General features: G+C 41.3%; 1 protein-coding gene across 3 annotated transcripts in view; it reads left to right on the top strand.

Annotated features, from left to right (window-relative positions):
* GRIK1 (glutamate ionotropic receptor kainate type subunit 1) overlaps positions 1 to 16,141 on the top strand; it is a 465,964-nt gene that overhangs the window by 341,425 nt on the left and 108,398 nt on the right. For all 3 annotated transcript variants that reach the window (XM_086413002.1, XM_086412991.1, XM_086413013.1), the window contains exons 6-7: positions 175 to 348; positions 14,313 to 14,456. In XM_086413002.1, coding sequence (XP_086269128.1) covers positions 175 to 348; positions 14,313 to 14,456 — 318 coding nt within the window. The remainder of the gene's footprint in view (positions 1 to 174; positions 349 to 14,312; positions 14,457 to 16,141) is intronic.

The following is a 16,141-nucleotide window of genomic DNA, read 5'->3' as shown; positions in this document are numbered from 1 at the left end:
GTCAGGCAGCATGCAAATGAAGAACAACGGGAAACGTTCTTTTATAGCACCAGTGTGATGATCGCTGCCGTGCTTGTTTTAATCTGTTGCTTCTGCAAGCGTTAGCTCTCTTTTGCATCAAGAATGCTGAAAATGTTAACTCTTTCTTCTTTTATCATTTTTAATACTGCGCAGGACTTATTTGCTTTAGATCTGGAACTCTATAGGTACAGTGGTGTAAATATGACCGGGTTTCGGCTGCTGAATATTGACAACCCTCACGTGTCCGCCATCATCGAGAAGTGGTCCATGGAAAGATTGCAGGCTCCACCCAGGCCTGAGACTGGCCTTCTGGATGGCATGATGACTGTAAGTAGCTTTAAAATAAAATCACTTGAGATAATGTTTGACTTCCTCAGGGGTTAGGTTAAGACTCTCATATGCTTTCTATGGGCTCCCCTGGTAGCACAGATGGTAAAGAATCTGCCTTCAATGCAGGAGACCCAGGTTCGATCCCTGGGTCAGGAAAATCCCCTGGAGAAGAGAATGGCTATCCACTCCAGTATTCTTGCCTGGAGAGTTCTGTGGACAGAGGCGCCTGGCGGGCTACAGTCCTGTGGGTTACAAGGAGTCGGACACTACTGAAACGACTTAGAACATACATAGCATGCTTTCTATCGTGCAAGGGGAACGTGTTATAACCTGTGCCTGGACTTGTATGAGAGGAGGAGGGAGGATTTTTATGGATTTTGAAAGCTTGCGCATGGCAACTGTCAAAAACTGCTCTTTTCAACTTCCTGACAGTAAGGGCCTCAGATAAAAAGGTAAATGCGAAACAGTCACTACTGTCAGCTAAATGGAGGCAAAGCATAAGCAAGGCGAAATGGGAAACGGGTTACCCCCTGGGAATGTGGCCTTGGGAAGGAGGGAGGGAAAGAGGAGGAGCAAGCTGCCTGTAAAGGTTCTTCAGAACCAGTTTGCTCTCCTTGCTTCTGCCACATCTCAGCAAGCAGAAACACACGTGGAAAAATGCAGGTTTCCATATGGTTGGAGTGTGCACACTCTTCTTGTCCTGGGTGCAGGAAGGCGCACCTTTGCAGGCACTGACGGTGCTTTACACCAGCCATATGTCGCTCTCAGAGCAGATGCCAAGCCTGCCTCTGACAGAGAGAGAGGTACTCTGCTGAACACATAAATTGCAAACTGCCTCATCAGAGAGCTTCTCACTAACATCATTTGTCTCTTGTTGTCAAATGCACCTACCCTAGCTTTATTTCTCTAATGAAGCTCCCTGTGTGATGGAAGAAAATTGCAGGAAATAAAAAAAAAAAAGATCTCTATGTCAGAACAGTGTCATCCAAGGGAAAAGATATTGGGAATGCGGGCAGGTAATAGCATTTTAAATTGGCATAGTATTTCATTCTCTGTTCCCATCATCGGGAGAAACTCTCTTGTTTTTAAGATGCAATTTACCGATAACTGAAAGGCATCATCTCACAGATAAATAAACTTGGGATTTCTCTTCTTTTTCTATCTTTTTTGAACAAGGTACAAATGAAAAAAAAAAAAAGAAGAAGAAGAAGAAATGAATGAATTAAGTGGTTCTGGATGATTCTGTGTTTAAGGCCCCTGTCTTTTGTTCAAACCTGAAATAACTCTTAAAATATACAATGTGATCTGATAGATAATGATGGAAAGCATTTTGGTACAAATGAGCCTTGGGATGACTTGAAACATTGCTTTGAATAAGAAGTAGAAAATATCCAAGGAAATGCTAGACTTCTGAAATGAAAGATAAAGAGAGAGAAAAGGAGGGTGGGTGGAGAGAGAGAGAGAGAGTAAAAAAAAAAAGCTGCTGGTATATTTTTCCTCTTGGAGTTGTATTCCAATGTGTTCAAATATGGTTCAAAATCTTCTGCCCACCCTCTACCCCCACTTCTCAAACAAGATCTCTATCATAGGATGAGACTGTGAGTCATTTTTACCTGTGTCCCTTGAGCACCACTGAAAGACTTAGAGCTTGGACTTACCTTAATACAGATGTGAATTCAGGCCACACATTAATTATTCATCACAAGTATGTCTTAATTTATAAAAGAAAAAAATTGTCTGTTGTCTTCAATTATACTGAGCTGACAGAAGAGTTTGTGCATATTGACTGAGATGAGACAAAGCACAGAATAAGGCAGATAGAACGATACCGTTCTCACCCAGTCAGGCTGACCAGTCCTGTGGACAGGAAGCATGGCAGCCCCAAGTCCAAAGGATGAGAGACCTGTCTAGAGTTTACTGTAGTCTTCTCATCCAACCAGAGGAGTCACTGTTATTAGCATTGTTGTTGTTGTTATTATTATAAACTATAAAAGGAAACAGGGATTTATTAGAACAGAAGGTGGCTCAGCAGTTTGCTATAAAAGTGGGTAGAGCAACTATGTTAGATTATGACATTATTGGTGAAAAGCAGTGGTGACTCTCAGTTGGCCACTAGAAGGCAGATCCCACGGTTACGCAGATAGAGCCTTGCCACTGATCCTGTGAAGCATAATGTTGACCTATATTTTTTCCAAAGAGTCCATTTTGCAGTTCACTGTTTCCTTTTGGCTAATTTGGGAGTAGAGAAACAGTCACAGAGAGCTTACAGGGCAAGTATAATAAAGGAAATCAACTCTAAATATTCACTGGAAAGACTGATGCTGAAGCTGAAGCTCCAATACTGTGGCCACCTGATGCGAAGAGCTGACTCATTGGAAAAGACCCTGATGCTGGGAAAGATGGAGGACAAGAGGAGATGGGGTGAAAGAGGATGAGATGATTGGATAGCCCATCACTGACTTGATGGACATCAGCTCGAGCAAACTCTATGAGAGAGTGAAGGACAGGGAAACCTGGCATGCTGCAGTCCATGGGGTTGCAAAGAGTTGGACACGACTTAGCAACTGAGCAACAGCAGCAACAATAAGAGCATCTGATGGACTGATGGTTGAGTCAGGAAAGCACACCCCAAGCCCCCAAGACCAGGCCCAGTGTTAATAAGTCTTTGTTCTCAAATAGCCTCTGAACTCAAACTCCTGCTTCTCTACCTTAAAGATAAAAACTCCTTTGGTTTCAATACCACTGTGTCTACATATCCCAGATCCATATTTCATTCATTCTTTTTTTTCTAAATTTTTATTGGAGTATAGTTGCTTTACAACGTTGCGTTATTTTTTGCTGTGAGTCAGGCATCAGTCAGTTCAGTCACTCGGTCATGTCTGACTCTGTGACCCCATGGACTGCAGCAAGCCAGGCCTCCCTGTCCATCACCAACTCCCAGAGTTTACTCAAACTCATGTTCATTGAGTCAGTGATGCCATCCAACCATCTCATCCTCTGTTGTCCCCTTCTCCTCCCACCTTCAATCCCTCCCAGCATCAAGGTCTTTTCCAACGAGTCAGCTCTTCGCATCAGGTGACCAAAGGATTGGAGTTTCAGCCTCAACATCAGTCCTTCCAATGAACACCCAGGACTGATCTCCTTTAGGATGGACTGGTTGGATCTCCTTGCAGTCCAAGGGACTCTCAAGAGTCTTCTCCAACACCACAGTTCAAAAGCATCAATTCTTCGGCACTCAGCTTTCTTTATAGTCCAACTCTCACATCCATACATGACCACTGGGAAAACCATAGCCTTGACAAGACGGACCTTTGTTGTTGGCAAAGTAATGTCTCTGCTTTTCAATACTCTATCTAGGTTGGTCATAACTTTCCTTCCAAGGAGTAAGCGTCTTTTAATTTCATGGCTGCAATCACCATCTGCAGTGATTTTGGAGCCCCCCAAAATAAAGTCAGCCACTGTTTCCATTGTTTCCCCATCTATTTGCCATGAAGTGATGGGACCGGATGCCATGATCTTTGTTTTCTGAATGTTAAGTTTTAAGCCAACTTTTTCACTCTCCTCTTTCACGTTCATCAAGAAGCTCCTTAGTTCTTCTTTGCTTTCTGCCATAAGGGTGGTGTCATCTGCATATCTGAGGTTATTGGTATTTCTCCTGGCAATCTTGATTCCAGCTTGTGCTTCTTCCAGCCCAGTGTTTCTCATGATGTACTCTGCATAGAAGTTAAATAAGCAGGATGACAATATACAGCCTTGACGTACTCCTTTTCCTAGTTGGAACCAGTGTATTTTTCCACATCCAGTTCTAACTGTTGCTTCCTGACCTGCATACAGATTTCTCAAGAGGCAGGTCAGGTCGTCTGGTATTTCCATCTCTTTCAGAATTTTCCACAGTTTGTTGTGATCCACACAGTCAAAGGCTTTGGCATAGTCAATAAAGCAGAAATAGCTGTTTTCTGGAACTTTCTTGCTTTTTCGATAATCCAGCAGATGTTGACATTTGATCTCTGGTTCCTCCGCCTTTTCTAAAACCAGCCTAAACATCTGGAGGTTCACAGTTCATGTACTGCTGAAGCCTGGCTTGGAGAATTTTGCTCATTGTTTTACTAGCATGTGAGGTGAGTGAGTCCTGCATACATCTACATATATCCCCCCTTTTCTGGATTTCCTTCCCATTTAGAATACCACAGAGCAATGAGTAGAGTTCCCTGTGCTATACAGTAGGTTCTCATTAGTTATGTTTTATACCTAGTGTAATAGTGTATATAGGTCAGTCTCAGTCTCCCAAGTTATCCCACAGCACCTTTCCCCACTTAGTGTCCATGTTTGTTCTCTATGTCTATATCTCTTTCTCTGCTTTGCAAATAGGTTCATCTTTACCATTTTTCTAGATTCCACATTTTGGGCTAATATGAAATATTTGTTTTTCTCTTTCTGACTTACTTCATTCTTGCATCTCTAGCATTTGCTGCTTCCAGTGCTCGGAACGTTCTCCTAATGAGGTTTGCTCAAAGGTTACATCACTGAAGACACCTGCTACGGACCTGCTACCTAGTCTAGAACCCCCTGTTCCTCTTATTCTCCCTCCCCTAACCTGTTTTACTTTTCTTTGTAGCCCTTATGCCAATATGTCATATTCAGATTTGTTTGTTTGGTGCCATCACCTACAAAAATATAAACTCCATGAAGCTGGAAATTTTGTCTTTTCATATTTTGCTCTATTCTCAACACTAGGAAAAGGCTGGCACAAAACAGACCTTCAATAAACATGTATTTAGTAAAAGAATTAATGTACTAAATAGTTGAGGTCTACTATGTATAAATTGAGGTCTACTAAGACTCAAGATATTAAATGAAAAATATTCACGTAGCCCTGAGATAATACTGCAAAAGTCCAAAGAGAGCATCTATAAATGAGAAATGGGCATGATTAATAAAAATAGAGATTATTCTAATGTAATAATATTATTTCAAAAAATTAGACATACACTAACCACTATCAATAATTAAGTAATACTTTTTTAATGGACTTGCTTTCTCCAAAATTGCATGCCATTTCCTCACTGCTCTCCGAAGTAAATCTCCCTGTAGCCCTTTATCTTTGTGTGTGCCACATACATGCACAGATGCCCTTATGAACATAAAATATATTTTTAAAAACCTATGTATTTTGACATTCCATCTACTTATCTACTTTTCTTTTCAATTTTTTAGCAATTAAGAATTTCTTAGAACATTATACACTAAAAATATCTTCAAAGCATATTATTATGTCAGAACACATTCAAACCTTAAAATATGTAAGTCCAAGAATTTTGACTTCAGATGTAAGAAATATATATATTAATAATAAAAATATTGACATTAAAAACAGGGTCAAAATTGAGTTAAGAAAACTGTTACTGAGTCAAGAGTACAAAAATAGTGAAACTCATTATTTAAAAACACCTTGAGATTAAAAAAAAGTGTTTTATCAACTGAAGTGTTAGTTAACTGAATAGAGTGATTTTGTATAAAATGTACTTCATTTATTTTCTCTACGTTTAAATTTCTCTCTTGGACTAATTCAATCTATTGGGTTTTGAGGATAGACTTTAATGGAGCAGCCCATTCTCAGATGGATTCTTTTCTGATTATGAACCAAAATTCCGTGCGATTCTATATGGCATCAGTTCAGTTCAGTTCAGTCGCTCAGTCGTGTCCAGCTCTTTGCGACCCCATGAATCGCAGCACGCCAGGCCTCCCTGTCCATCACCAACTCCCGGAGTTCACTCAGACTCACGTCCATCGAGTCAGTGATGCCATCCAGCCATCTCATCCTCTGTCGTCCCCTTCTCCTCCTGCCCCCAATCCCTCCCAGCATCAGAGTCTTTTCCAATGAGTCAACTCTTCTCATGAAGTGGCCAAAGTACTGGAGTTCAGCTTTAGCATCAGTCCTTCCAAAGAACACCCAGGGCTGATCTCCTTCAGAATGGACTGGTTGGATCTCCTTGCAGTCCAAGGGACTCTCAAGAGTCTTCTCCAACACCACAGTTCAAAAGCATCAATTCTTCGGCGCTCAGCCTTCTTCACAGTCCACCTCTCACATCCATACATGACCACAGGAAAAACCATAGCCTTGACTAGGTGGACCTTTGTTGGCAAAGTAATGTCTCTGCTTTTGAATATGCTATCTAGGTTGGTTATAACTTTCCTTCCAAGGAGTAAGCGTCTTTTAATTTCATGGCTGCAGGAAACAACAAAGCATTGATCTGCCTTCCCAGTTCTTCAAGTGCATTCACAATATGAAGTTAAGTCAGTACCCTTATCTCACATGTAACTGTTTCCTGTAATGATGAACCATAGAGAAGACAACTTTGAGTCTCCAACTTGAGTGTCACCCTGAGTGTCTACTGCCCTCGTGTCTACCCTTGTGATACAACAAGCAGTGGGATTTGGTAGAAAAAGCAAGATCTTTCCAGATTAAGAAAACCTAGTTTAGTCCTTCCTATGTCCCTGAATAACTAAATATCCTAAATTGTGTAGCCTTTCTGAACCTCCTAGCTCATCTGCATTCTGTATAATAATACTTTATGGTGTTACTTTACAAATTCAATTAGGTAACATACACAAAGCCTTTAGGACATAGTATTGAATTTATGTAATGGTACCTGCTGTTTTGCCAATTTGTATTCAATGAAAGAAGAACAAAAGACTTTCTGAAAGAGATTCTATCTTATTCAAGGCAGGATCCAATTCTCTACAAAGACACACATTCTTCTGTTTGCAAGTCTAGTCCAAGATGGCCTGTTCCCTGGGATCTGTGTGACCTGTGTGACCTGTATGACCAATGGCATCACCCAGTTCTGTTTTCCAACTCTGCATAAGTCCTCTTTTCCTTATTCCTGTCTTTCTCAAAAGCTGGCAAATACTCATTGAGATTCTCAGTATGCCAACTTCTGTGCCAGATTTCACTAGAACTGCTCTCTTAATTCAGAGAATGCAATGGCACCCCACTCCAGTACTCTTGCCTGGAAAATCCTATGGATGGAGGGGCCTGGTGGGCTGCAGTCCATGGAGTCGCTGAGGGTTGGACATGACTGAGTGACTTCACTTTCACTTCTCACTTTCATGCATTGGAGAAGAAAATGGCACCCCACTCCAGTGTTCTTGCCTGGAGAATCCCAGGGACGGGGGAGCTTGGTGGGCTGCCATCTATGGGGTTGCACAGAGTCGGACACGACTGAAGTGACTTAGCAGTAGCAGCAGCTCTCTTAATTACTGAATTTCTAGATAATGAGTACAAGGTTGTATCTTCGCTACCTTCCGCAACCTTCTTCCAAACCCAAGCTCACTTACAAGTTGCTCTTCCCTACTTCCTGAGTGCTCACCAACTCTCCTAGCACTTTGGCTCCCTCAGAAGCATCCACCCCACCACCTTGTGTTCCCTTGCAGGAATCTTAATAGCCAAAACACGAGCCTTTGCACCCTTATCAGAATCATCCTTGTTTCAAGAGGCGTGTCTCAGAAGAGAAGGAAACCAGCTAATTCATACTAAGAGGCAAATTGCTGTTAGCTCTATGTGTGGGTGAGATATTAACATTTTAATAGGGGAAACTAGGAAATGGGGGGGATGAGATACTATTTGAAAGCATTTCCCTCCTAGAGGAATGACTTGTTTATCCATATCAGGGTAATGTGAATGTTCCAAATTTGGAGAGAAGATGGAAAATCCATATATTTCACATATTTGCTCTCCAAAGACTGGGTCTCCCTTCAGCACCCTGATCTCCTCTAGGTTTTTCCAACAACAGCAACATGCTAGACAGGGAGAAAAATGTGGAGACTCCATAAGGTTGTCTCAGGCTCTCATCCCTAAGGTGACATAGCATCTCATTGGTTTGTATTGGGGTCCCCAAGGCCACTTTATTGGGGTCCCCAAGAGCTTCCCTGGTGACTCAGATGGTAAAGAATCCACCAGCAAAGTGGGAGACCTGGGTTCGGTCCCTGGGTTGGGAAGATCCCCTGGAGAAGGGAAGGGCTACCCACTCCAGTATTCTGGCCTGGAGAATTCCATGGACTGTATAGTCCATGGGGTCACAAAGAGTTGGAAATGACTGAGTGACTTTAACTTTCACTTAGGAGGACTCAGAAATCAGAAAAGGTGTTATAGTCATAGTTACAATTTATTACAGTGAAAGAGTACAGATTAATATCAACAAAAGTCACAGAGACCAAGTCTGCTTTGACAGTGCTTTATTCTCTCAGCAAAGATGTGTGACAAAACGTATATGAATTGGTGCCAACCAGAGAAGCTCATCTGAGCCTCAGTGTCCAGGGATTTTATGGGGGTGGGGGGAGCAGTCACAAAGGCATAGAGCACCTACCCAGCTAGCCTCAGTTAGTCTCCAGTCGCTCCAGAGGTCAAACTGGTATGACAAGGTCCAGACCACCAAGTGAACAAAAATAGGCAATCCCCGTGAGTCACACTGTTAGCATAAACTGTTTGCATTACCTATGACGCCAGTGATGCAAAGACACTCTGATTAGGCAGAATATTCTAAAGAGGTAATCGCCCAGAAGTCAGTCAAAGACTAGTCCTTTCTTTGGAATTTGAAGAGTTGGAGCACCCTCAGTCCTCTGAGTTAATCCTTTATTGCACATCATAATAAGCACTGGAAAGAAGCCCACTTTCAATGTGCCTATTTTGTGATCCATGTGCTGTAAAAATATTCTCTTAGAGACACTGAGCATGTGGTGTCTTCTAAGCTTTACATGTAAATAGAATGTGAAAACAAACACATTTGGAAGAATAAAATTTGAAACACTGGCCATGTTTTTTTTGTATATATTTACTTAAAATGGCTTGAGAGTTGCTGTTTGGTAAGCAGGCCTCTAGCATAAAACTGTAAAGGGGAGGAAATTCACTGGTACTTTATTAGTGCTATAAAGTACTTAAATGTTTCCTCAATCGAAGAAAACATTGTATAAAAAGGGAAGCATAGGTTTAGAATAAATGATTTTCTTCTTTGAATTTGGAAAGCACCAATCTGGCCTATAGTTTTGAATCCTGTTATTACTTAGCTCAGTATAGAGACAACCTTGACAAAGAAAGTTGAAATTCTAGTCACTAAGTGTATAGAAAATTTAGACCTTTAGAATTCCTCTCCTCACACTTCTCTATCAAATCAATCATCAATCAGCCAATTAGTGAATATACATACAAATGTATATTTTAAAAAGGTACATTCCAAGGCTCAAAAGTCCCAAGTCCCCACAGCATCAGAGTTGAGAACATACTCTCTGAACTCAGCGTTCATCCCAAGATGAAATCCTTGCTCCTACCCTTACTGGCTATATTACTTTAGGCAACTTATTATTAAAGTTATTTCTGGTACATTCAAGCCTCAATTTCTCTGGCTGTACTTGGGTTTTCCTGGTGGCTCAGACAGTAGAGAATCTGCCTGCCAATGCAGAAGACATGGGCTTGATCCCTGGGTCTGGAAGATCTCCTGGAGAAGGAAATGGCTATCCATTCCAGTCTTTTTTTTTTTTTGCCCACTCATCTTCTTACATGGAGAAGTCCATGGACAGAGGAGCTTGGGGGACTACAGTAAACAGGGTGACAAAGAGTCAGACATGATTAAGCAACTAACACTTTCACTCTTCACTCTCAAAATGGGGAAAATACCTACTTTGAAGGTTTAATTTTAGTAATTAAAGAAGATAACAGGTAAAATGCCTATAGTGTCTCAGTTCAGTTCAGTTCAGTCACTCAGTCATGTCCAACTCTTTGCGACCCCATGAATCACAGCATACCAGGCCTCCCTGTCCATTACCAACTCCCGGAGTTCACCCAAACCCATGTCGATCGAGTCAGTGATACCATCCAGCCATCTCATCCTCTGTCATCCCCTTCTCCTCCTGCCCCCAATCTTTCCCAGCATCAGAGTCTTTTCAAATGAGTCAGCTCTTCGCATCATGTGGCCAAAGTATTGGAGTTTCAGCTTCAACATCATTCCTTCCAATGAACACCCAAGACTGATCTCCTTCAGGGTGGACTGGTTGGATCTCCCTGAATTCCAAGGGACTCTCAAGAGTCTTCTCCAACACCACAGTTCAAAAGCATCAATTCTTTGGTGCTCAGCTTTCTTTATAGTCCAACTCTCACATCCACACATGACCACTGGGAAAACCATAGCCTTGACTAGACAGACCTTTGTTGGCAAAGTAATGTCTCTGCTTTTGAATATGCTGTGTAGGTTGGTCATAACTTTCCTTCCAAGAGTATGTGTCTTTTAATTTCATGGCTGCAATCGCCATCTTCAGTGATTTTGGAGCCCAAAAAAATAAAGTCTGACGCTGTTTCCACTGTTTCCCCATCTATTTCCTAGGAAATGATGGGACCGGATGCCATGATCTTAGTTTTCTGAAAGTTGAGTTTTAAGCCAACTTTTTCACTCTCCTCTTTCACTTTCATCAAGAGGCTTTTTAGTTCTTCTTTGCTTTCTGCCATAAGGGTCGTGTCCTCTACATATCTGAGGTTATTGATATTTCTCCCAGCAATCTTGATTCCAGCTTGTGCTTCTTCCAGCCCAGCGTTTCTCATGATGTACTCTGCATAGAAGTTAAATAAGCAGGGTGACAATATACAGCCTTGACATACTCCTTTTCCTATTTGGAACCAGTCTGTTGTTCCATGTCCAGTTCTAACTGTTGCTTCCTGACCTGCATACAGATTTCTCAAGAGGCAGGTCAGGTGGTCTGGTATTTCCATCTCTTCCAGAATTTTCCACAGTTTATTGTGATCCACACAGTCAAAGGCTTTGGCATAGTCAATAAAGCAGAAATAGATGTTTTTCTGGAACTCTCTTGCTTTGTCCATGATCCAGCGGATGTTGGCAATTTGATCTCTGGTTCCTCTGCCTTTTCTAAAGCCAGCTGGAACATCTAGAAGTTCATGTATTGCTGAAGCCTGGCTTGGAGAATTTTGAGCATTACTTTACTAGCATGTGAGATGAGTGCAATTGTGCGGTAGTTTGAGAATTCTTTGGCATTGCCTTTCTTTGCGATTGGAATGAAAACTGACATTTTCCAGTCCTGTGGCCACTGCTGAGTTTTCCAAATTTGCTGGCATATTGAGTGCAGCACTCTCACAGCATCATTTTTCAGGATTTGAAATAGCTCAACTGGAAATCCATCACCTCCACTAGCTTTGTTCGTAGTGATGCTTCCTAAGGCCCACTTGACTTCACATTCCAGGATGTCTGGCTCTAGGTGAGTGATCACACCATCATGATTACCTTGGTCATGAAGTTCTTTTTTGTACAGTTCTTCTGTGTATTCTTGCCGTCTCTTCTTAATATCTTCTGCTTCTGTTATGTCCCTAGTATCTAGAATGTAGTTAATTGCCAATGGATATTGATCAGGTTGACCTATTATTTATAATCATTAAATCACCATACAAATACTTGGTTTAGATGCAACTCAGCTTTGTCGTTGAGACCATAAACCCTAGCACCAACTTCCTGTGTTTGAATCTTAGCTTTCTCATCACTAGTTTGGGGACAACATTTAACTGTGTCAATTCTTCATCCACAAAGGCGTAGAAATTATGGTGAAGACACAATGACTGCAAAATATTTGGAAAAGTACCTGACATATAAACCAATGTGTGTGCATGCTCAGTTGTGTCCAACTCTTTGTGACCCTACGGATTGTAGCTAACCTGCCAGGCTCCTCTGTCAATGGGATTTTCCCAGCAAGAGTACTGGAGTGGGCTGTCATTTCTTCCTCTAAGGGATCTTTCCAACTCAGGGATCAAACCCATATCTCCTGTGTCTCCTGCATTACAGGAATATTCTTTACTGCTGAGCCACTTGGGAAGCCCTGACATATAGTTCAGTTCAGTTCAGTCGCTCAGTCGTGTCTGACTCTTTGCAACCCCATGAACTGCAGAACACCAGGCCTCCCTGTCCATCACCGACTCCTGGAGTTCACTCAAACTCATGTCCATCGAGTCGGTTTTGCCATCCAGCCATCTCATCCTCTGCCGTCCCCTTCTCCTCCTGCCCCCAATCCCTCCCAGCACCAGAGTCTTTTCCAATGAGTCATCTCTTCACATGAGGTGGCCAAAGTACTGGAGTTTCAGCTTTAGCATCATTCCTTCCATAGAACACCCAGGACCGATCTCCTTTAGAATGGACTGGTTGGATCTCCTTGCAGTCCAAGGGACTCTCAAGAGTCTTCTCCAACACCACAGTTCAAAAGCATCAATTCTTCAGCGCTCAGTCTTCTTCACAGTCCAACTCTCACATCCATACATGACCACAGGAAAACCATAGCCTTGACTAGATGGACCTTTGTTGTGCTCTATAAATGTCAGCTATTATGATAGACTGCATTTTTAAAAGTCCCATTCTGTCAATAGATAGGCCTTAGACTAGTCACTTAATTTCCCTGAACTTCAGTTTTCTGATCTGTAAAATTGATTATATTAGCCTTGAACTGAAATGATCAGAATATTTTTAAGCTTTAAGAAGTATCACCATCATGGCTTCTACATATCACTCATATTAATTGTGAGTGAAGCAATTAATCTTAGAAATACATCATAAAACCTTGGAATTATACAGTTTTCACAAAAATTATTTCATTTTAAGCATGAAATAACATTAATTCCTTCATCTAACATTTTTTAAACAACTTTCACGCGTTAAGAATTGTGCTAGCCACTAAAAAAATGAAGTTTAGCACTTTTATCGAGAAAGAGATATAAAAAGATTAATATATGAAAAATGCAATGATAGAGATTGCCTAGAATAATAAGTATTCAAAGTAGACATATTCTCTGGACTTAAAGAATGATAGAATACAAGATGTAATTCCCCTTATTTTCTCTTTCTATCTCCATCAAGACATGTTCAATAAATGTTGAATAAATATATGCTGTATAAATCATCTTATTTTGGAAAACTACATCATAGTCTTCATTCTGTGACCTAGATTTTTGGTTTAACTATACAAATTATTGGTTATCTGTATGAACCTACACAAATCAATATACTGCCTGGGGGTCAGTTTCCTAAATAATAATAGCTTGATTCATCTGTTCTGTTTATTTTGTGGGGTTGTTGAGAATTTCAAATGAACTAGTTTGAAGTTGCTATGAAAATCCTCAAGTAAAATGCAAAGGTATTATATGATGTTATCCTTTAAAAAAAAAAGCACAGGGTAGTACTTCAGAAAATACTGAGAGTATTATGTGAAATTTTGCAAATGAGAGAAATCTTATGAGTTGAAGAACGACATGGCCAACCTCCTGGACCCAAATGAATGGCTAGTTCCAATGTCTATCAGGAAAGCAAGTGCTAACAAGAACACATATTTTTTGAGCAAGCTGCAGAGGTCTGTTTTTCTGAGGGTCTCTTCAAATCTGCTATTGAATTTCATTCTATGACTACAGCCTTCTTGACTCTGGTCAATGGAAGTGCCCAATATCAGTATCTTTATCTAGAAATCACATGTTAATTTTGCTCACAGCACTCCCTTTCTACAAAATATAATCAAGTAAATAGACAAGAGATAGGTAGACACTGAGAGACCAAATCTGATACTGAAATATTGAGCTTCTAACTCAATGTATTGATAGTTGATCTTAACACCGGGTTTAACAAAAAACACTCCAAACATACCAGTTCCCTGAATCAGGTCTTTTGTGGCTGATTCAAGTTGCTTTTTTCTTTTCTTCTTTTTTTTTAAAGAACTTGAGGCAGAGCCATGACTACAATTTACTCCAGGGTACCAAGGTATTATTTTAGAGAAAAATAGCTATGGGAGAAGGAAAAGTGTTCAGCTGGAGAATAAATGGCTGTTGAGATTGGACAAATAGGAAATAAGGAAGTGGGCAGAGTGATTACGCAAGTAAACAGGAATATAAGCAAAGGTGGAATTGAAGATGTGGCTTGTGTTTTCCTCCACAGACTGAAGCTGCTCTGATGTATGACGCTGTGTACATGGTGGCCATTGCCTCCCACCGGGCTTCCCAGCTGACCGTCAGCTCCCTACAGTGCCACCGACACAAGCCGTGGCGCCTTGGGCCCAGATTTATGAATCTGATCAAAGAGGCAAGTGACACTTGTTTACAGTTCGGCTCTTCCTTTGGCTTACTGCTTCTGGACTTGTCCACATGGTGAAGTCTTCCCATTTGGCTCTGTTGGCATGATGTCATTTGGTGAGGTCCTTCCCATTTGGCTCTGTTGGTGTGATGTCTGTGAGAGAGGAGATGCCATGATGAACCTATCTGCTGGGAATTCACTGGTAAAAAATTGTGTAGAAGAACTACCAGGAACTTTCCAGTGTGATGATGAGAAGTTTTCAAAAGCTACCAGATTATAACATGCACCTTCCTTTATTGCAACTCAGGCCCCAGCTGCTTCTGGCCCTCCACAAGTGTTCATAATAACTCACAGGTGCTTATTCTATGGCCTGTTGAGTCATGAGATAGGTCAGTCCATCACTGAAGAGAATTAGAGATAGTTTCCCCATTCTCAGCCTCTAGTACCAGTGGTTTCCCTAAGTCGTGGGTTCTATAGGACTGAACAGAGGGAGCTCTTTGTTCTAATGATACACTGATTATTTCACCAATTGTCAGCAAACTGAAAAATCTGGTACCTTTCGAAACCTACACCATGTACTGAAGGATTTTCAAGAGCACAGGGTTGAGAGAGGAGGTGAGTTCTCAATATTACCTTACCCTGGGCACCCTTCCCTTTTCTCAAAGACAATTTAATTTCTCTTCACTAGATCCTGTTCTAAGATCTTGAGATGCCTTCTAGATATGTATTCTTGGATTATCTCTGACCCCAACACATACCTCGGAGTGTGTCTGGATTTGAAAAGATGAAATAAGGTATCTGGGGGCAGGCGAATCTGACTGAGGATACATATGCTGTGATGCTGTTCTAATGCTTTATGGGATCAGAGATTTACCTCTCAAGTGAAGAGTATCTTTATTCCTTTCTGCACTGGAGAAGGTTGGGGTGAGACAAAGTCTTAACGGAGAAGAATGGCAGGGAGCACAGTATAAGAAAAGAATGCCCAGTCAAGAGGAAGGGTGATATCTAAAGAAAGATATCTACTTTGGGCTTTATCTCTGCTGATCTCTTGAGCACCTACAGGCTCTTCTATCTACTTCTTCTTTGAAGTCTGACTCTAATCTGTCAGGGTCAGGATGAGAGAGACAGGAGGTATGAAGGTTAACAGACTACCCAGGCTCCAAACCAAGGTTATTTACAAGGCTGAGACTGAAGTGTGGCAAGCAACAAAGTGCCTTGGACACACGATCTAAGGAGGCACTCACTCTCAAATTTGAATCTTGCACATGCAGGAGACTGAGAAGGAATGTTTCCTTAAATTTTGTGCCCTGGGCACCTCTCTTACCTCACTCTATTCCTGGCAAGGTTATTTGGGTTTAAATTCCAGCTCCACTAACATGTATGAGCAATATAACCTGGGTAAGTTACTTAGACTCCCTGTGTCTCAGTTTTCTCATCTGTAAAATGGGAATAACACCTTCTATCTCACATAAGTATTGTGAGGATAACGAGTAAAGTTAATTCTTAGGAAGAACAGGACAGGGACATAATAAGAATCTGAAATATGAGCTATTCTCTTACCGTTGGAAAGGACTGCTCACAACAGCCCTCATTCGGCTTTACTGAGGATGATGCCAGGAATTTAAAACTGGCAACAGCAACAAAGAAATCACAATTGGGCATGAAATGAAATACGCTTTCTGACAGTCACACAA

Source organism: Bos grunniens, chromosome 1 (genome assembly GCF_055505025.1).
Source record: "Bos grunniens cultivar Pamir isolate PY7600 chromosome 1, Bosgru_T2T1.0, whole genome shotgun sequence".
NCBI lineage: Eukaryota > Metazoa > Chordata > Mammalia > Artiodactyla > Bovidae > Bos > Bos grunniens.
This window is presented reverse-complemented; position numbering and strand designations above follow the sequence as displayed.